This window comes from Enhydra lutris, unplaced genomic scaffold (assembly GCF_002288905.1).
Source record: "Enhydra lutris kenyoni isolate GAN:26980312 unplaced genomic scaffold, ASM228890v2 scaffoldscaffold28, whole genome shotgun sequence".
NCBI lineage: Eukaryota > Metazoa > Chordata > Mammalia > Carnivora > Mustelidae > Enhydra > Enhydra lutris.
The window spans coordinates 20,042,186-20,064,641 of record NW_019154112.1 but is presented as its reverse complement, the minus strand read 5'-3'; the positions used below and the strand labels follow the sequence as shown (position 1 = coordinate 20,064,641).

Sequence of the window (22,456 nt, the reverse complement as noted above, 5' to 3'; positions counted from 1 at the left end):
TTTCACTCTAGGTGTGGTATAATAAAGTTCTTTTTTTTTTTTTAAAGATTTTTTTTATTTGACGGAGAGAGATCACAAGTAGAGAAGCAGGCAGAGAGAGGGAAGCAGGCTCCCTGCTGAGCAGAGAGCCCGATGTGGGACTCGATCCCAGGACCCCGAGATCGTGACCTGAGCCGAAGGCAGCGGCTTAACCCACTGAGCCACCCAGGCGCCCATAATAAAGTTCTTTGAACACAAATTTTTGTGTCCATTTCTTTTTCTTTCTTTCTTTCTTTCTTTCTTTTTTTTTTTTTTAAAGATTTTATGTATTTATTTGACAGAGATCACAAGTAGGCAGAGAGGCAGGCAGAGAGAGAGAGGAGGAAGCCGGCTCCCCACTGAGCAGAGAACCTGATGCAGGGCTCAATCCTAGGACCCTGAGATCACGACCGGAGCCGAAGGCAGAGGCTTTGACCACTGAGCCACCCAGGTGCTCCTTTGTGTCCATTTCTGAACAGATTCATATATGTGACATTTTTTGTCAAACTGTATGAATTCTTTTAGGGCTCACAACACACATTATTATATTGTACTCCGGACTTGTAGCACTACAATCAATTCCTATATAAGCTCATCGTACTGGACTTTGCCCAGCACTGAGTATTTTCATTGTAAAATCTTTGCCAATTTTGTAGGGGAAAATTTCTTTGCTGACAGTGATAAATTTTTTCCCCACATCTTATCATTGGTTATTTATTGCTGGTTTTTTTTTTTAACCATTTTTCAATTTGTGTCAGCATTTCTTCTAATTAACTTACAAAGCTCTTTACATTTTGATGGTATTAGTTATGGTAAGCCTTTCCCCTCGTGTGATGACTGCAAAAAATTTTGTCATTTTTTTAAGATGCCCAATTTTACATTTTTATAGTCAAATCCTTAGATTTCTTTGCAGTTTATTTGCATTTGTTCCCTATCCAGAGATCAGACAAATATTCATGTAAATGTTACCATCTGTGCTCCAGGTTTTTTCAGGCAGTTCTCATGCTTTCAGGTGTCTTCTTTATACCAGGTTATGTTAATTATGTTGCTTGATACAGAGAGGAAAGAATTAAAGTGAGGCGCTGCTGTCATAACGTGGCATTAGTATTGTATGCGGGTTAGCACTGTGGTGCTTGGAGACAGTTTCTCTCTTTGAACTTGGCTCTGTCACTTGGGTGATCTTTGAAGTAACTTCTTTCCCTGTTCTACGGTTTCCTGATCTGTAAAATGGGTTAATAATAAAACCTATCTCATAAAGTTATGAGAATAAAATGACTTGATAGGGAAATCACTTAGAACACGTCCTGACACAAAGTCAGTGCTAGCCGGTTTGATTCATGATGGGATGCTTTTAAGTTTGTATTGTTTCGATATATTTTGCATTTCTAAAAATTTGAACATTTCATTTCAAATTGCTGATTACCTTTACTAGATCTTTCCCCAGCCACTTTAATAAGACACGCCTCCTAGAGGCCACAGATGAAGCTCATTTCCAGCTCTTAAAAACCCTACAACTCTGTCGAGTTGGAGTTTGGTGTGGCTCTGACCCACCCCTTCTGATGGGCTCAGCTTCCCTCTGAGCCTAATCTCTTCTAACTTCTGTAGGCCCCGGAGCGTTTTCTGCGTGTGTGCATTCATGCATTCTAGTTCCAGTTATTTTGCGGGGCATGGGCGGGGGAGAACTGAAGGTAGAGTCTGTCTTTATGGGGCTTGCTGTCCCTTAGGAAAAAACAAGATGTACTGTGCATAGGTGGACAAACTACCGTTCATTTTTTAGCTTCTATTTTCTCATCTGTAAAATGGGGGTAATACAACCTATCTTATAGGGTCGGTGAGAGATTAAACAAGAAAAAACAGGGCCCCTATTAATGAGCCGGGTGCGAAAGGAGCTCCTTAGACGCCCATTTCTCCTCCATTCCTCCGCTAGCTTCAGAGGAATCGTCTAGCCCTCTGGTTTAAAGCTCCATACTCTTCGGAGCGTGGACATTTCTGCCGGTAGCCTTTCAGTACCCCAGTTTCAATCACCAAAAGCTACCGATGGCACACACAGGAGGTGCAGTTTATAATTTGGAAACACACAACAGCGTATTTAAAAAATTTTAAGCCGGCAAAGCCGATTAAACTCGCTCAAGAACCCAGGAGCGCCTCATGGAGCATGCGCGGGGCGCGCCCTGGGCGGGCGGGACGTTCGGGGGGCGGCCTCTGAGGTCCCGGTACTTCCGTTTCCGATCCCGTATGAACTCTCCCGCCATCTGAGGAAAGTGCCGGTCGGGTGTTTGTGTTCTTCATATTTTGTGTGGTTGCAGGTAAGAGGATCTCCTGCGGCTTTGGGACGGACAGTAGTCTTGGTGTGGAGCTTGCCAGTGGGGAAAGAAGGGAGAGCACTTTACCAGCGGTGAGAGCCGAAGGATGACATAGTGGGGAGGGGGTAATTAGGTATTGATTGTTTGGGGCTGAGATGCAGGTGCCGGCGAGTCGAGAGAGAAGCTTCGCGGAAGGGCTCAGGTAGGATCGAGGGGGCTTATTTTTTTTTTTTTTTTAAGATTTTTATTTATTTGACAGACAGATCACAAGTAGGCAGAGAGGCAGGCAGAGAGAGAGAGGAGGAGGAGGCAGGCTCCCTGCCGAGCAGAGAGCCCGATGTGAGGCTCGATCCCAGGACCCTGGGATCATGACCTGAGCCAAAGGCAGAGGCTTTAACCACTGAGCCACCCAGGCGCCCGAGGGGGCTTATTTTTGTAAGGAGCTTGGAGTTGCTTCTTACAGAGTTTGGAAAGATTGAATTGGAAAGACGTGTTCTGTTTCCCAGGGTCATGAGTTGGGAAGTGGGTAACTGGACCCGGTCCATTAAGCCTCTTCTCTGGAAACCAGAACCTACCGCGCTTTCCTCCGAATTCACGATTGCAGCCCGTATAACATCTCAACTCAACTCTTGGGACTGCAGAGGTCCGAGGGCGGTGGCACACAGACCTATAGTGAACAGGCAACGTAGCCTCACGTTCATGTTCTTGGAAGTTATGACCACCACCTGCAAATCACCTTGCACACACCGCCCCCACTCTCATGACAGAATTGTTACAGGTGTGTTGTAGAAACTCTGGAATATACAGAAGGACATATTACCTAGGGACGACCGCTGTTAACATTTTATGCATGCCCTTCAGTTTTTTCCTATGTATGTGAAGTTATTTTTTGCACTTGATTGTTGTTTTCAACACTTATTTGCCATTATTTTAACCATTTTATGTTTCCTTCCAAGGTAACGAGATGCAGTTTTCTCGAGCAAATTGGAAAAGACTGAGGTTGACAGGTGACCAAAGGAATGTTTGCTACCCTCATAGCCTTCAGTTTTACTTGGAGCCACCTTCCGAAAGCATATCGTTGATCGAATTTGAAAGCTTGGCTATTGATAGAGTTAAATGTGAGTGATACTTGTATTTGTGTATGTTCTTGACAACTTCACTTACACTTTGGGGGAACGAATGAGGGTAATTTATTTCCTTCATTCAATTCATTCAAGAAATATATATATTGAGGGCTTGTTATTTTATTTGTTGTACAGTATATATTTATTGAATGCCATTATATTCTAGGTTGGGTGGGGATTTTCAGATGAATAATGTAATTCTCATATTCGTTAAAGCTGTATTCTGGTACATAGATACAGACGTCCAAAATAGTAACTGTAATTTAGTATTTTAAGTGTCTTACTAGAGGTTAATAGTAGTGCTCTTGAAAGAGGTGGGAGTGACTCAGACTGATTAAGACTCCTTGCAGAAGTTGAAATGTAATCTGGACTTTGAAGGATGAGTAGAAATTTCTCAAAAGTAAAAGTTTTTTTCAAGCTGAGAAAGTGGACTGTACAGAGGCTTGGAGCCATGAGAGAGAATGTTATATTTGAGGAACAATGACAAGGACAAGTTTAGGTTAGATGGAGAAGAATGGATAACCAAGGGCATTTTGTGCCAAGCTAGTGGTATAATATCTGGGTGTAAGTATTGCGGGCCTATTTATCGTCTGAGTGCTGGTGAAAGAAAGAAATAAGCTAGGCATAAATGGAAACAAATAATGGCAGTGTCTTCTGAGTTTATGTTCTAGGATATCCTTGTGGGAAAATCAGAAGGTAAGGTACAATACTGTTAGTCACTTTTAGAAGAGTCGAGTGACAGTACAGAGAGGGAGCTCTCAGAGCCTGTTGAATGAAGAATGAAGACACAGGAGAAAAGGGTTTTAGGAAGCTTAGCAGTGTCAGGTGCTTCATAGAGATTAAGGTGATTGAAAAGTGCCCCTTACATTTGGCACTTAAAGAGTGAGATGGTGAGGGCCTGAGCGAAGTCAGTAACAGTGTCAGGGATAGGAAGGGAGCCATTTAAGAGATACTAAGGAGGTATTCCTGAAGGATTTGGTAACTGTTTGGATGTGAGGAGTGAGAGGGCAGGTGGGAGTGGCTGAAATTCCATTCTGGATGATCTGGTGGTTAGAAACTATGCTAGTGGAGATGGGGATGGCCAGAAGAGAGGTAGGATGGAAGGGAAGAGAATGAGTTTAGTTTGGGATACCATAGTGAGGTGCTTGTGGGGCATGGGTTTACGTTCAGGATTCATTTTAGAAGGTTTTCATTCTTGAATTATAAAAATGCTTTTCATAATGATGGGAGTAGAGTTCATCTGAGGAAGGAATGACAAGGTGCTTTGGGAACCATTGAACAGTTGTGTGGATCTATTCAGGACAGTTCACTTGAATTGTTGAAAGGTTCTGCTTTTTTGCTTTTGTCTTCTCCTTTTCTACTTCATCAGTAAAGGAAGGGCTATTTTTTCTGTTGCATCTATGCTGAGCAAATGAAGCAAACTGACAGTTCCACGTGAGAGATGCAAACAAGGGTGCTTAATTTTTTTTTCGTACCAACACACTTGAATTCCTCAACAGTGGTGGCTCAGTACAGCAGTGATGATCCCTCATCCCTCTCCCTCTGAGAATCCCTGGTATTAGATTATGTTATGGGACATGGATATTTTCTGCACTTGGATGGAGATTATTTTCCTATAAATTTATATAATTTATATAATGTACTTGCAGAAAATAAAGCCATTATAGTTTGTCATATTTTAAAAATAAGTAATTATGGGATTGCTATTCAAAGAGTTTGTCTTGGGACTTAGTTTTTAAAAATTTTCTTGCATTCATACATTGTTTTCTTCTGTTTTTAAAATATTTTCTAGTGCTAAAAGCAGTTGAAAATCTTGGTGTGAGCTATGTGAAAGGAGCTGAGCCATACCAGAGTAAGTTGGAGAGTGAGATAAGAAGGCTCAAGTTTTCCTACAGAGTAAGTAAAAGTGGGAAAGAGATGTTCTTCAGTTTGTATATATTTATATAGTGAGTTTTGGTTGTGGAAAAGATCTGTTATTCGGCACAGGGCTTTAAAAAAGACTAATGTAGCATAGACTCTGCCTGAAGGGATATCTGTAGTCCACTACGGTGATTGGCTTATAGTGATTATAATACAGCAGGGTTTTTCAACCTCAGGACTACTGACATTTGGGTCTGATAATTCCTTGGTGCAGGGAGTGTTCTGTGCATTGTAGGATGCTCAGTAGCGTCTCTGGCTTCTGCCCAGTACATATCTCCAGACCTTGCCAGACGTACCCTGGACACCACAGCATTGGGGTGCTGTTAGATGTTTGCTGTAGGAACTCCAAGAGCACATATAATTACCCAGCTCACACTGGGGAGGTTTGGGAAGGCATCCCGGTTCCAGGTAGTGCTGGAACTGAATCTGATAGATGTGATCAGATTTTTATTTTGGGAAGATAGCTGCCAACAGCAGATGGAGTGGGCCATGTCTGGTAGGAGGAAAACCAGTCAGCTTGAAAATGATGAGAAGGAGACTGATATTAAGAGATACCGTGAAGGTTGAAGGAAAAGATTTTAGTGACTGATTGCAGGGAGAAGGGAGAGAAGAGTTAGGAATGACACCCAGGTTTCTGGTTAGGACAACTAGGAGGATGGTGATAGTAGTTTGAGAGATGATCTACAGGAGGAGAAGCAAATCTTAGAAAGATGTTGAGTTCTAGACATGAATTTGAGGTGCTCATGGAAGTGCCTAGTGGATAGTTGGATATGTATACAGGTTGTACTTAGGAGACCTCTGGAGTGGAGGTATGGATTTAAGAAGAAAGTTGGTATTATCAGGAGGAGGAAAATATTTGAGTGAGAAGATGATGGCGGACAGGATGTGAAGAATACCGATGTTTAAAGTGAAGTAGGATTGGGAGAGTCTGGGAAGGAGATTGAGAAGGAGCTGCCTGAGAGATAGGAGATCAGTGGAGATAATAATGGCATGGTAGCCAAGGAAGGCTGGAGTTGACATAATAATCATAATATAAATACTGATACCATAGCAATTAACAACATTCATATTATAAGAAGCATTCATATTATGCTTACTGTATCCCAGAGTTTAAGCACACTACATATATTAACCCGTGTAATCCAGTTAACAGTCTTATGAGACAGATACTATCGTCACCCCTATTTTATAGATAAGGGAATGGAGTTATTGATGAGCTACGTAACTGGCCCAGGCTTATAAGATGGTAGATGGTAGAACCAAGATTCAAATCCAGACATTTTGTCTCCCTCATGTTACCCTTAACTACTTAATTTCAGAAGGTTAGGCTCATATAAGATGAATTGTACAGAATCCATTGGATTTATCAGCTTGGTTGGGCCTTGTAGATAGAGGCAGAAGCCAGTGATGGCAGTGTTTGGGGGAGAGAGGTGGGTATGGGATGTGTACTATTTTAAGATGGCTAGCTGAAAAGACAGGGAGAAGCAGGTCTGAATACAGAAAAATGTATAGGGAAAAGAGAAGGTATGCATACGCAACAGGAGATACTTGAACATGCTTATAAGCTGAGGGAAGAAATCTGGAAGAGAAAGAAGAGGGAATTTGAAGACACTGAGGGAGCATTTGATAAAGCAAGATCCTTAGGGGGCAAGAGCAGAAGGGTTGCATGGCTTAGGTTTAGGGATTAGTTTATGTAGGAGGAGGGAGAGATCTTTTGTTCACAGAGATGGAAGGGAAAGTAGTATAGTGTGGATGTAGAAGCTTGGAGCTGCAAAAGTTGGCCTGTGGCCTTTAATTTCTGTAAAGTAGGTGAAGTTATCTGTTGAGAGAGAAGGGAAGGTGGTGTGGTAGCGAGCTTGGGTCAACTAGTGAAGACTGAAACAGCTTTTCTAAGAGTGAGGAAAGATGATTATGTGTCAAATCCCTGTTTTATTGCTTATAAGTATTGTTACCCTGGAAAAATTATATGACATTCCTGTGCCTCAGTTTCCTCATTTTTAAAATAGGGATATAGTAGTGCTTACTATCTTTTACTAATCTCTTACTACTAAAAGATTTTTTTCAAAGGATTAAATGGGTTAATAAGATTAAAAATGCTTATAACAGTGCCTGGGACCTCGTAAGTGCTCAAGACCTGTTTGTTCTTACTGTGTTGGGCTTGCATAAGGATTCCTTAGTGCTTGTAAAAGTCAAGTTCATTTTAGAGATTGTGAATTTTTAATATTCCATATTCTCAATAATAGTGCATTTTTTCCCCAGAGGTTCTCAGTGTTTTGGGAATAGGACTGTAGAGCGTAGCTATAGATTTATTTAAAAATCTAAGTTTTGACAAATGGTTAAATGAAAGCAGTTGAGGGCTGTTGCAAGAGGTGGTTGAAGAGGTAAGAGCCCTGGGTATGGGGTGTGTAAGAAAGGAAGTTAAGAGGGAACTTGATAGAAGAGAAGAGGAGTCCAAATCTGGGAGGTTTTGTTGATGTCAGTTTAGTTCTCAATCTCACTTGATTGCTACCTTACATAAAATGGTAATTATCTTGGAAAGCATATTTATGAAATTTGTTTTTGAAACTTTTACTTTACCATTGGCTTATGCTGACTCTGTGTTTCTTTATACCTCTTATCATTCTAATGCATTTATCTTATCCATGTGTTGTTATTTTTAGGAAAACTTAGAGAATGAATATGAGCCACGAAGGAAAGATCATATTTCTCACTTTATTTTACGCCTTGCTTATTGCCAGTCGTGAGTACACATTGATGCTCTCACAGTCCAATCTGACATCTTGAGTTGTAAATTGGTATATGGGAAACTGACATGTATTGTACTGAACATTGAAAAACTCAGAATAACATCAGAAACTTGCATTCATGAGTTGAACACATTGTGGTGAATTATTTGAAGCCAGTTGTTTTCTAAAAAATACTGAAAAAAATTCTGTTGTAAAGTTTGCCTTTTGAAACATTTGTTAGCTTCCTGGAACAGGTTCTTCACTTTGGGATTTGAAATTGGAGGGGATTTCAATAAGAAGGACTTTTGCTTCTGTTTTCTCAGAAAAAAATAGTGGGACTATTTCTAAGAAATAGTAACTCAAACATGTACTTGGTACAGATTTTTTGAAATTGAGATGTATGGGTTAGTGGCCATTAAATTAAGGGTGGCCATCTCCTTTGCTAGTTGGTTTGCTATAATATAGTGCCACCCAGAGGGAGAAGGAGTTAGTTGCCTTTTTTTTTTTTTTTCAACTTTGTGTTTTTTTTCCTGTATTAATTTTGGCTAAATAACATACTCATTGTGTTTTTTTTTTTCCTGTTTCTTTCTACTAAAAGGCTTATCCAGTGAGAATCTTGAAACTGTTTACTATCACAAGATTATAACTGAGAACTTACTGACTGTGTTTGGTCCTGGAGTTTTTCTTTTGTAAAAAAGCATGGGCAGTTTATGTAGTTTATGCAGTAAATAAATTGCTGACAGTCTGTGAAAGTCATTTTGGAAAAAAAACTAACTTATATTTTACATGCAGTAGTATAATTATTTTGTGACAACAATAATGTCCTTTGTATATTTTATGGATTAATATATTTGTATGTTGGCTTTTAAAAAATTGAGGTATACTTGCACATATTAAATTTTGTAAGATTATAAACTATAAAGCTATAAGCAAAGTTTAATTTCAGAGTTTCTCTGATCATAATCTATTCAGAGATAAAGTTACCTTTAAAAAATTTGGTGTTTTAAAAAAATAAAAAAAAATTTGGTGTTTATTTGGCATTGATGAAACCCACCTTAGCCTGAAGGAATATCCCGTTTTCTGATGTAAATGACTATTTTGCAGTAAAATGCAATGAACTATTTTATATTATTTGATAATCAGTTAGGCTTAAGGTATTCTTTATTTAGTTCTTTTAATTTTATATATATATATATATTTTTAATTAATTATTTATTTGACAGAGAACACAAGTAGGCAGAGAGGCAGGTAGAGAGAGAGGAGGAAGCAGGCTCCCTGCTGAGCAGAGAGCCCGAGTGGGGCTCTATCCCAGAACCCTGGGATCATGACCCGAGCCAAAGGCAGAGGCTTCAACCTGCTGAGTCACCCAGGCGCCCCTAATTTTATATTCTTAATACCTCTCCCCATGTTCAGCACACCCCTGGTAGATTGTGGTCTGTATCTATGCTGTTTATCATAATACAGTGCTATTATGCTTTTAGCTTCTGTATTTTGGCATCTTGCTTGTGTTTGAGTTTTAGTTCATAAAACTTTCTTGGATTTAATAATCAGTGGACTTTTAAAATAATCATTGGGCTTTTCATTTATGATTACCATTTCTTGTGACCATTTCAGTGAGGATCTTAGACGCTGGTTCATTCAACAAGAAATGGATCTCCTTCGATTTCGATTCAGTATTTTACCCAAGGACAAAATTCAGAATTTCTTAAAGGATAGCCATTTGCACTTTGAGGCTGTAAGTATAGTTTTGTATCCATTTTCAAATTGTTTTCATCATTCATCCCTTCCTGTTAACCTTAGGTAGGAGTATTAATGTGTGGAATTCTTTCTCTTTACATTTCCTTCTGAAGTACCTGCCTGAAAGCATATCTATTGTTTTTGCACAACAATGACTCCTTCCCTCTCCATGAATAGAAGAAAGGGGCCTCCTTAGTACCCAAGTGTCACATGTAGTAACTTTGTTAAATATGTGACTTGTGAAAGCACACCAAAAAAATTAGTTTATAAAGGTTCATTTTTTTTTTTTTTTTAAGATTTTATTTATTTATTTGACAGAGAGCGAGAGATCACAAGTAGGCAGAGAGGCAGGGAAAGAGAGCAGGGGAGCAGGTTCCCTACTGAGCAGAGAGCCAGACAAGGGCCTCGATCCCAGGACCCTGGGATCATGACCTGAGCCAAAGACAGAGGCTTTAACCCACTGAGCCACCCAGGCGCCCCCAGAAAGGTTCATCTTTACCACAGTCTTCTAGGCCAAAAATTTAAAGCTAATATGTTAAAGCTCAGTCAATTAAGTGTCTGACTTGATCTCAGCTCAGGTGTTGATCACAGGGTTGTGAGTTCAGTCCCCACATTAGGTTCTGTGCTGGGTGCTGGGCATGGAGCCTACTTACAAATAAGTAAATGGATAGATGGATAGAAATGAATAGAGACGTGTCCTTGAGAGGATATTTATTCTTTTTTTTTTTTTTTTAAGATTATTAAAGAGAAAGAGAGAAAACATGAGCAGGGTGAGGGGCAGGGAGAGAGGGAGAAGCAGACCCCTTGCTGAGCAGGAAGCCCCAAGAGGGGCTCCATCCCAGGACTCTGGGATCATGACCTGAGCTGAAGGCAGATGCTTAACTAACTGAGCCACACAGGCGCCTCTAAATCTCTATTTTTTATTTTAAAGTGTTTCAGTGTACTGCCAAGTATAATTTTTTTTAACCAAAAACCATGTTTTTTTTAAACTTTACAATTTAATTATGTACAGAAGGGTGTACTGTATACTTTCATAACTGTATAGCTGATCATAACTAATCATATAACTGACCATAATTGTATAGCCCTATAAAGTATCACAGTGATGATTACCAAAGTTAAGAAATGGAATATTGCTATCACCTGCGCACTTTGTGCCTCCTCTTAGTCACTACCTCCTGTCTCCCACCTAAAATTAGCCACTATCTAACTTATTATATCTTAAAGTCTTCCTGTTTTTGAACTTTATACAAATAGTATCATATAGTGTGTCTTTTTTTCCTCAGCTCTGTTGAGACGTAATTGAGGTATAGCATTGTGTAAGTTTTAGGTGTCCATGGTGATCATTTGATACACGTATATATTGTGAAGTGTTTACTACAATAAGACAATTAACACATCCTTCACCTCACATAATTACCATTTTGTCGTAGTTATGGTGAGAACATTTAAAATGTACTCTCAAGGCAACTTTTAATTATACAGTACAGTGTTGTTAACTATAGTCATTGTGATATTATGCTACTGGAAGCTTTTTGACCACTGTCTCATCACCCCCCTCCGCCCAGCTCCTGGCAGTTACCATTCTGTTCTCTGCTTCTATGCATTTGGCTTTTTTAGATTCCACATGTAAGTAAGATCACAGGTATAATATTTTATAGTACCTTTATTAAGATAACATTCACATACCTTGAAATTCACCCTTTTAAAATGTACAACTTAGGGGAAAGGAAAAAAATAAAATGTACAGTTTATTGGTTTTAGTATAATCACAGAATTGTACAACCATCACCACTATCTGATTTTAGAACATTTCATTACCTTAGAAAAGAATCTGAGAACATTTCATTATCCTACCCATTAGTAGTCACTTTTCATTTCTCCCTCTCATCCCTTGGAAACCACTAATCTGCTTTCTGTCTCTGAATTTGCCCATTCTGTATATTTACATAAATGGAATTCTGTAACTTGTGATCTTGTTACTGGTTTCTTTCACTTAGCATAATTTTTTTTTTACAGATTTTATTTATTTATTTATTTGAGAGAGATTGAGAGAGCATGAGAGGGAGGAGGGTCAGAGGGAGAAGTAGGCTCCCCGCTGAGCAGGGAGCCCGAAGTAGGACTTGATCCTGGGACTCTGGGATCATGAACTGAGCTGAAGGCAGTCACTCAATCAGCTGAGCCAGGTGCCCCCTTTTTTATTTTCCACTTAGCATGATTTTTTTTTTTAGAAATTAAAGTATAATTAACATACAGTGTTGCATTACTTCTAGTGTATATATATATATATATATATATATATATATATATATATTTAATTTTTTTAAAAAGATTTTATTTATTTATTTGATAGAGATCACAAGTAGGCAGAGAGACAGGCAGAGAGAGAGGAGGAAGCAGGCTCCCTGGTGATCCCAGGGCTTGATCCCAGAACCCTGGGATCATGACCTGAGTCGAAGGCAGAGGCTTTAACCCACTGAGCCACCCAGGTGCCCCTATTTTCAGTATATATTTCTGTACAATTCTCAGTGCTTATCACAAAAAAATGTATTCTTAATCCCCTTATGTATTTCACCCATCTTCCCACCTACCTCCCCTCTGGCAACCACCAGTTTGTTCTCTATATGTGAATCTGTTTTTTGGTTTGGCTCTTTTTTGTTCTGTTTCTTAAATTCCACATATGAATTGTTCTGTTTCTTAAATTCCACATATGAATGAAATCGTATAGTATTTGTCTTTCTCTGATTGACTTATTTCACTTAGCATTATATCTTCTAGGTCCATCCATGTTGTTGCAAAGGAAAAGATTGCATTTTTTATGTCTGAGTAATATTCCATTGTGTATATATATACCACATCTTTTTTATCCATTCATCTGTGGATGAATACTTGGGTTGCTTCTGTATCTTGGCCATTGTGAATAATGCTTTACTTAGCACAATATTTTATTTATTTATTTTATTTTATTTTATTTTTTTAAAAGATTTTATTTATTTATTTGACAGACATAGATCACAACTAGGCAGAGAGGCAGGCAGAGAGAGAGGAAGGGAAGCAGGCTCCATGCTGAGCAGAGAGCCTGGTAACACAATATTTTAAAGTTTCATCCACGTTGTAGCAAAAATCAGTACTTTTTTTTTTTTTTTTTTTAAGATTTTTTTTATTTATTTTACAGAGAGAGATCACAAGCAGGCAGAGAGGCAGGCAGAGAGAGAGGAGGAAGCAGGCTCCCTGCTGAGTAGAGAGCCCGATGCGGGGCTCGATCCCAGGACCCTGAGATCATGACCCGAGCCGAAGGCAGCAGCTCAACCCACTGAGCCACCCAGGTGCCCCAGTACTTCTTTTTTATTGTCAAGTACTATTTCTCTGTTCAACAGGTTGATGGACTTTTGGATTGTTTCTACATTTTGGCTATTAGGAATAATGTTGTAGTGAATATTTATGTACAGGTTTTTGTGTGGATATCTTTTTACTTTAGGTATGTATTTGGAAATGGAATTACTAGGTCATCGGGTAATTCTGTGTTTAAACTTTTGAGGAACTGCCAAACTTTTTCAAAGTGGCTGCACGATTTTATTTTTTTCAGGCAAAATATTTGGTTTAATATTTGATGCATCTGAACATTTTTATTGGCATTTCAGGCTTTTCTTCCTCTATCTTCTTTCTAGGTAATTTTTTTTTTTATTGTGTTGTTAGTCACCATAAAATGTATCATTACTTTATGATGCAGTGTTCCAAGATTCATTGTTTATGTACAACACCCACTGCTCCATGCAATATGTGCATTCCTTAATACCCACCACCTGGCTCAACCATCCCTCCTCCTCCACCCCCCACCGCTGAAACCCTCAGTTTGTTTCTCAGAGTCCACAGTCTCCCTCATGGTTTGTCTCCCCCTCCAATTTACCCCAATTCACTTTTCCTTTCCTTCTCCTAATGTCCTCCATGTTATTCCTTATGTTCCACAAGTAAGTGAAGCCATATGATAATTGACTTTCTCTGCTTGACTTATTTCACTCAGCATAATATCCTCCAGTCCCAACCATGCTGATACAGAAGTTGGGTATTCATCATTTCTGATGGCTGTGTAATATTCCATTGTATATATGGACCATATCTTCTTTATCCATTCGTCTGTCAAAGGGCATTTCAGCTCTTTCCACAGTTTGGCTATTGTGGACATTGTTGCTATGAACATTGGGGTACATATGGCCCTTCTTTTCACTACATCTGTATCTTTGGGGTAAATACCCAGGAGGGCTGCACCATTTTATATCTTACTGGTGTATGATGGTTTTCCTTTCTCCATATTCTCACCCACAATTGCTGTTATTTGTTTTTGAATGTAGCCATCCTAATGGATGTGAAGTATTTTATTCTTTAATGTCACTGTAAGTGGAGTTATTTCTTTATTTTTGGAATGTTTATCCTAGTGTATAAAAGTTCAATTGATTTTTGTATATTGATCTTGTATCCTGCAACCTAATGGAACTCTTAATACTAAGAGGTTTTAGTGGATTCCTTAGGAGATTATGTCTCACAAATAGAGACAAATCTAACTCATTACTTTCCAATATGGATGCTTTTTATTTCTTTATTTTTGACTAATTTCCCTAGCTAGAATCTCTAGTATAATGTTGAATAGAAGTGGCAGTAGTGGACATCCTTGTCTTGTTCCTGATTTTAGGGGGAAAGAATTCAGTCTTTTACTGTGCTCTGTGATATTAGGTATGTGTTTTTACAGATGTCTTTTCTTCAGATTGAGCAAATTTCCTTGAAATTTTATTTGAGCATTCTCATTATGAAAGGGTGTTGGATTTTGTCGTGTGCTTTTTTTGCACCTGTTGAGGTGATTGTATGATTTTATTAGTATGGTGAGTTACATTAATTGATTTTTGGTCCTGACCTTGATGGATATTCCTGGGATAAATCTCTCTTCGTTATACTGTATGATTGATTGATTGATTGATTTGAGAGAGAGTGAGCACACATGCACCAAGTGGGGGAGGGAAGGGAGAGGTAGAATCTCCAGCAGACTCCACGCTGCGCCACCCAGGTACCCCTATATAATCCTTTTTATATGTTGCTGAATTTGATTTGCTAGTAATTTTTGGAGGATTTTTGTATTTATTGGTAAGGAATGTTAGTCTGTAGTTTTCTTGTGATGTCATTGTCTAGGTTTGGTATCAGGTAATCTTGGTCTTAGAAGGGGTTGGGAAGTACGAAGTGTGTCCTGCTCTTCTGGGTGTTTTTTTTTTTTTTTTTGGATGAGATTGTGAAGGATTAGTGTTCATTTTTCTTTAAACAGTTGGTAGAATTTAACCGGGGAATCTGTCTGAGCTTAGGCATCTCTTTGTAGGGTGTTTTATTTTTTAAATTAAATTAAATTAATTAATTAATTTACTTATTATTTATTTATTTTTTATTTTTTTAATAAACATGTAATGTATTATTAGCCCCAGGGGTATAGGTCTATGAATCGCCAGGTTTACACACTTCATAGCACTCACCATAGCACATACCCTCCCCAATGTCCATAACCCCACCACCCTCTCCCTCCTCCCTGCAACCCTCAGTTTGTTTTGTGAGATTAAGAGTCTCTTATGGTGGGATGCCTGGGTGTCTCAGTTGGTTAAGCAGCTGCCTTCGGCTCAGGTCATGATCCCAGCGTCCTGGGATCGAGTCCCGCATCGGGCTCCTTGCTCGGCAGGGAGCCTGCTTCTCCCTCTGCCTCTGCCTGCCACTCTGTCTGCCTGTGCTTGCTCTCTCTCTCTCTCTCTCTCTGACAAATAAATAAACAAAATCTTAAAAAAAAAAAAAAAAGTCTCTTATGGTTTGTCTCCCTCCCCATCCCATCTTGTTTCATTTATTCTTTTCCTGCCCCCCAAACCCCCCATGTTGCAGCTCTACTTCCTCATATCAGGGAGATGATATGATAGTTGTCTTTCTCCTATTGACTTATTTCGCTAAGCATAATACTCTCTAGTTCCATCCACGATGTCACAAATGGCAAGATTTCACTTCTTTTGATGGCTGCATAGTATTCCATTGTATATATATACACCACATCTTTATCCATTCATCTGTTAATGGACATCTAGGTTCTTTCCATAGTTTGGCTATTGTGGACATTGCTGCTATAAACATTTGGGTGCACGTGCCCCTTTGGATTACTATGTTTGTATCTTTAGGGTAAATACCCAGTAGTGCAATTGCTGGGTCGTAGGGTAGCTCTATTTTCAACTTTTTGAGGAACCTCCATGCTGTTTTCCAGAGTGGTTGCACTAGCTTGCATTCTGTGGGGTGTTTTAAAGTTACTGATTTACTCTTATTATAGATCTATTCAAATTTTCTATTTCTTCTTGAGTCAGTTTTGGTAGTTTGTGTTTTCTAGGAATTTCTCCATTCATCTGAATTATCTAATTGATGCATACATTCATTCATAGTATTTCCTTATAATCCTTTTTTTTTTTAAAGATTTTATTTATTTATTTGACAGAGATCATAAGTAGGCAGAGAGCAGGCAGAGAGAGAAGGAGAAGCAGGCTCCCAGCTGAGCAGAGAGCCCGATGTGGGGCTCGATCCCAGGACCCTGAGATCATGACCTGAGCTCAAGGCAGAAGCTTAACCAGCCACTCAGGCGCCCCTGGATCATTTTTTCTAAAGAATTTATTTGTCAGAGAGAGAGAAGGAGAGAGAGTGTGTGCACAAGCATGGGAAGGGGCAGAAGGAGAGGGATAAGCAAACTTCCCACTGAGTGGGGAGCCTGACTCGGGGCTTGATCCTGGAACCCTGAAGTCAGATGCTTAACCCACTGAGCTACCCAGGCACCTCTTCAATTTTTTTTTTTTCCCCTTTTGACTAATTATTTTTATTTTAGAAAATATAATTATTCTTCATAAAATGTCATTTCTGTAAACATGGAATGGATTTATTATTGTCATTTTAAAATAAATGAACAAATACTATCGTAATTCTTCAGTTCTAATTTCTAATCCTGATAGATATATCCCACATAAACAAAAGTTCTTTGAGTTCCTTGATAATTTTCAAGAGTGTAATGGGTTCTTCAGACCAAAAATTTTGAGGACCACTACTCTAGAATCACATAGCCAACACTCAGAGAGCAGAGGTAAGATTTTTCCAAGTGAGTTATTGAAATATTGAATGAATAAATGGAATAAGTATTTTTATCTTTTTAAATTTTTCTCCAAGTTTTTAACTTAAATTTCAGGTAGTTAACATACAGTGTAATATATATTTTATTTTATTTTTTATAAACATATAATATATTTTTATCACCAGGGGTACAGGTCTGTGAATCGCCAGGTTTACATACTTCACAGCACTCACCATAGCACATACCCTCCCCAATGTCTATAACCCCACCCCCCCCAACCCCCCTCCCCCCATCAACCCAATTTTTTTTTTTTTTTAAAGATTTATTTATTTGACAGACAGAGATCACAAGTAGGCAGAGAGGCAGGCAGAGAAGAGTGGTGGAGCAGACTCCCCACTGAGCAAAGAGCCTGATGGGGGGGCTCAATTTCAGGACCCTGAGACCATGACCTGAGCCGAAGGCAGAGGCTTTAACCTACTGAGCCACCCAGGCGCCCCTCAATATTTTTCTTAAGTGTCTGATGATCTTTGGCTTTTTGTTTATGTTTAATATAGAGATACTAAAAAGTGGACTGGAAGATTGGGGTTTATATTTTGTACATGGAAGTGTATGAGATACTTATTTACTATTGGGCGTTGTTCACTTATTTTCTAAAAAATAATTGGTTGATGATCCCTGCCAAAGTTAATATGTCAAAGGAAGCCTCCAATCTCTTTCTACAGTGATTTATGTCTTAATGCCAACATTCTTGTATCAGAGAGCCAGGAGCCCACTGTTTACTATAGTGATTTATTTCTCTCTCTCTTTTTCTTCATTCTTCATTTTTTGTGTTTGGTGCATCTAATTCATGATTGTTTTCTGTTCTCCGAGATAATACCAGCTCTCTTTTCAGTATCTTTTGCTAGGGATTTAAATTGCGGTGTCCTGTTCTCCTTTCGATCAGTTAGCACATTTTCATCTTCTTTTCAAAAACACGTTGAACTCCCTCTTCCACTATTTTGTTTGTCCTTGGTGGTTTATATTCTTTTTATATCATTATTGTCATTTTCATTTTATTGTGGAGGTAATGGAAATAAATATTTATATTCAGTTTGCCATATTTAGCGAGAGTCCTCAATGATCTCAGTAATTAGAGTTTTAAATTAGGGGAACAACAATGAAGTTTTTTGTTTTTGTTTTTGTTTTTGTTTTTTAGATCTTTTTTTTTAAAGATTTTATTTATCTATTTCACAGAGAGCACAAGCAGGGGGAGCAAGGGAGGGAGAAGCAGACTCCCTGCCTAGCAGAGAGCCCGATGTGGGGCTTGATCCCAGGACCCTGAGATCATGACCTGAGCCGAAGGCAGACGCTTAACCAACTGAGCCACCCAGGCGCCCCATCAATAATGTTTTTGAATGTGACTTTTTAAAAGATTTTATTTATTTGTCAGAGAGAGAGAGTACGCACAAGCAGGCAGAGAGGCAGGCAGAAAGAGAGGAGGAAGCAGGCTCCCTGCCAAGCAAGGAGCCCGATGCGGGACTCCATCCCAGGACCCCAGGATCATGACCTGAGCTGAAGGTAGCGGCTTAACCCACTGAGCCACCCAGGCGTCCCTGAATGTGATTTTTTAATAGTGGTTAACAGTCCAGACTCTGGTGTTGTATTTGTGGAGTTTGAATTCCCTGTCTGATGCATATTACTGTTGGAACTCCGCCCTTCTGATCCTACATGTCTTGCTTGGTATGTCAAGAAAATATGGTCATGACTACTCTTCACCCAGGCCATTTCTCACAGCTGTGTTTTTGACAAGCAGCCTTGAGGGATGAAGTAATAACCTTCCTGATATATAGAGGAGACTTGCTTACTGCTTGCTGTAAAAGTGATTGTTTCTCAGTGTTCCTTGCTGTAGTGCAAACCCATTCTACTTGACCATTCATCTGGAATATGTCATGTTGTCCCCCAAAGAACTTGACGGTAAGAATGACACAATGTTTTGGCTCTCTTGCTGCTTCTTGTGATAGAGGAGTAATAAAATTTCTTTGTCTCTAATGTAGGAGTCTTTGTCTTGTGTCAGCATCCATTAAACAGTAATAGGCTAACTTTTGACTTAATAGGTAACCTAAAATTCAGTCCCATACTTGACAACCAGCTTTGTGATTTTGAGTAGATTTCCTAATCTATACTCGTTTCCTCATTTTTAAAATAAGGATAATCCTGGAGTGCTTGGGTGGCTCATTCGGTTGAATGTGTGACTTTTGATATCAGCGTTATGAGATTAAGCCCTGTGTTGGGCTCTGTGCTCAGCATGGAGTATGATTGAGATTTTTTACCCCCTCCCTCTCCATTCCCTTTGCTCCTCCCCCTGTTCCTGTTCTCTCTCTCTCTCTCCCCCTTTAAAAAAAAATAAAATCTTAAAAAAAAAAAATGAGGATACTCTTAATCCTCACCACAGATTCCTGAGTTTTAAATTAGAGTAGGGGTGCCTGGATGGTTCAGTCAGTTAAGTGGCTGCCTTCTGGTCATGATCTCAGGGTCCTGGGATTGGGCCCTGTGTTAGGCTCCCGGCTCAGCGGAAAGTCTGCTTCTGCCTCTGCTCCTGCACCCCTGCTCATGCTCTCTCTCTCTCTCAATAAATGAAATCTTAAAAAAAAAAGAGTATATAGAGTTCTTAGTATTGTGCCTGGCACATGTATTAACTAGTAATATTGTGGTAGATGTAGAGGCAGCAAATGTCTATATTTGCAGAAGTGTGGGGTTAATTAGATTTGATATGTTTTTGTTGCAATTAAAAAAATCTGTTTTGGAGTTCTGAACCTTATAAAAATCCTAGAAGAGAACACAGGCACTAAGTTTTTTGACATTGGCCGTAGGAACTTTTTTTTCTAGATATGCCTCCTGAGACAAGACAAACAAAAGCAAAAATAAATTCCACATCAAAATAAAAAGCTCCTGTACGATGAAGGAAACAGTCAACAAAACTAAGAGGCAGTCTGTGGAATGGGAGAAGATATTTGCAAATGACATATCTGATAAAGGGTTAGTATCCAAAGTATATAAAGAACTTATAAAACTGAACAGCACTGGGGCACCTGGGTGGCTCAGTGGGTTAAGCCCATGCCTTTGCCCCAGGTCATGATCTCAGGGTCCTGGGATCGAGCCCTGCATTGGGCTCTCTGCTCAGCAGGGAGCCTGCTTCCCCCTCTGCTGCCTCTCTGCCTTCTTGTGATCTCTCTCTCTCTCTCTCTCTCTGAAATAAATAAAATCTTTAAAAACAAAACAAAACTGAACAGCACCCCCCTGATAATCTAATTAAAAATGGGCAGAAGAATGAACAGATATTTCTCTTAGAAAAAACATACAGATGGCCAACAGACACATGAAAAAATGTTCATCATCACTTACCATCAGGGGAATGCAAGTCAAAACTACAATGAGATGTCACCTCATACCTGTCAGAATGGCTGAAATCAAAAACACGAGAAACAGCAAGTGTTGGTGAGGCTGTGGCTGTGGACAAAGGGGAACCTTCTTTCACTGTTAGTGGGAAAAACTGGTGCAGTCACTCAGGAAAACAGTATGGAGGTACCTCAAAAAGTTAATAGAAAAAGCCTATGTGATCCAGCAGTCACACTACAGGGTATTAACCCAAAGAATACAAAAACACTAATTCAGAAGGATAAATGTACTCCTTTGTTTGTTGCAGCATTATTTACAATAGCCAAACTATGGAAGCAATCCAAGTGTCCATCGATAGATGAATGAGTAAAGAAGATGTGGTATATATATGCAATGGAATATTGTTTAGCCAACAAGGAGAATGAAACCTTGACATTTGTAATGACTTGGATGGAACTAGAGAGTATTGCACTAAGTGAAATAAGTCAGAGAAAGACAAATACCATATGATTTCACTCGTGTGTAATTTAAGAAACACAACATGAGTAAAGGGAAAGAAAAAAGAGAGGCTTAACCATAGAGAACAAACTGATGGTTACCAGAGGGGAGGTGGGTGGGTGGGGGTAGACTGAATAGGTGATGGGGATTAGGAATGCACTTGTGGTTATGAGCACCAGGGGATGTATGGAAGTGTTGAATCACTATATTATACCCCTGAAATTAATATAACACTATTTGTTAACTAACTGGGATTAGAAAAGAACTTAAAATCTATTTTGGGTCTTATTATTATAGGAGAGTGGAATTTATGGCACATACAGGCATACTTTTAACAAGTGTCTTGGCAGTCATGATTGGCTATTAATACTATTCTGGTTACTTCTAGTCTGCTATAATTACTGTATTTATATTCTGTTTCATTCTGCAGGTCATTTGAGGTGCATTGTTTTTTCTTTTCTTTTTTTTTTTTTTTAAGATTTTTATTTATTTGACAGAGATCACAAGTAGGCCGAGAGGCAGGCAGAGAGAGAGAGAGGAGGAAGCAGGCTCCCTGCTGAGCAGAGAGCCCGATGCGGGGCTCGATCCCAGGACCCCGGGATCATGACCTGAGCTGAAGGCAGAGGCTTAACCCACTGAGCCACCCAGGTGCACCTTGAGATGCATTGTAATAAACATGTATTAAGATGTAGAAATACGGATAAGATTGAATGTAGGGAAGATTAATGCCTGCATTTGTATGTCACTGGGGATCCTATGCAGTTTCTAAAAGGAATAGTAACTTTTGGCTTCTCGTGTGACTTTTTGTTTTTTTAGTTCAGTGATTCGTAGTTGGGGGATAGGATGCGAGTAGTCCTACTAGGGGGTTGATCAGAACTTTGGTTGGAGGTGTACAGAGTATAAAAAAAATTTTTTTGTTTTTGAAATAAACAGTGTGGAATATAAAACTTGATCAAGTATTTGTAGCTGATGCTGATTCATGGAGGAAAGAAGAGAGAGCATTGCAGGGGCTTGGCAGAAAACCCATTCCTGTGATAGATTTTACCACTTTACTGGCAGAAACCTTTTTCCTTTTTCTGGTATACTCTCATGGCAACTGATACTAGTAAACGAGGCACTTGAATTCAGGTGGTTTTGATTAGCTTGACTCTAGCTCCCTGTGGCTCTTCCTTCCCATTTCCCAACTTTTACCATTTAATTAATGGGAGTATGCACATTTTTCTTCTTCACTTTGATTGGAATATTTGGTTTGCATTTGAAACTGTTGTGCTAAAACAGATGTCAGTGATGCTTTTAGACTCAAGGGAAAGCAAGAGTTAGGGTGAAGTTACTAGTATTTATAGTATAAGCTTGTCTCTGATGAGTAATAGACCCTTCTGCCCAAGATGAGGCAGAGGGAAATAGTGGGGAGTAGAGACACAAGGCCATCTTGGCTTACATGTTACAGAAGCTGGGTTGCTGGCACACACATCTTAGAGTCTACCTGGACTCTGTATACATTTATCTTTCAGATTCATTAAAGCTTCAATGACTTTTTTTTTTTTTTTAAGATTTTATTTTTAAGTAATCTGCACACCCAGTGTGGGGCTTGAACTTACAACCCTGAAATCAAGTCACACGCTCTACCAACTGAGC

The 22,456-nt window shown here is 39.2% G+C and overlaps 1 protein-coding gene across 2 annotated transcripts in view; it reads left to right on the top strand.

Moving 5' to 3' along the window:
• The first annotated feature begins 2,247 nt into the window (after positions 1–2,247).
• The window catches only part of LOC111152363 (DNA primase subunit 2), a 330,198-nt gene continuing 309,989 nt past the window's right edge, over positions 2,248–22,456 (top strand). The window contains exons 1-5 of one of the 2 annotated variants that reach the window (XM_022510876.1): positions 2,248–2,324; positions 3,278–3,439; positions 5,238–5,341; positions 8,026–8,105; positions 9,706–9,826. In XM_022510876.1, coding sequence (XP_022366584.1) covers positions 3,286–3,439; positions 5,238–5,341; positions 8,026–8,105; positions 9,706–9,826 — 459 coding nt within the window. In that variant the 5' untranslated portion in view covers positions 2,248–2,324; positions 3,278–3,285. Of the gene's footprint in view, positions 2,325–2,395; positions 2,414–3,277; positions 3,440–5,237; positions 5,342–8,025; positions 8,106–9,705; positions 9,827–22,456 lie in introns of those variants that run through there. The other variant, XM_022510877.1, reaches the window with a different exon arrangement.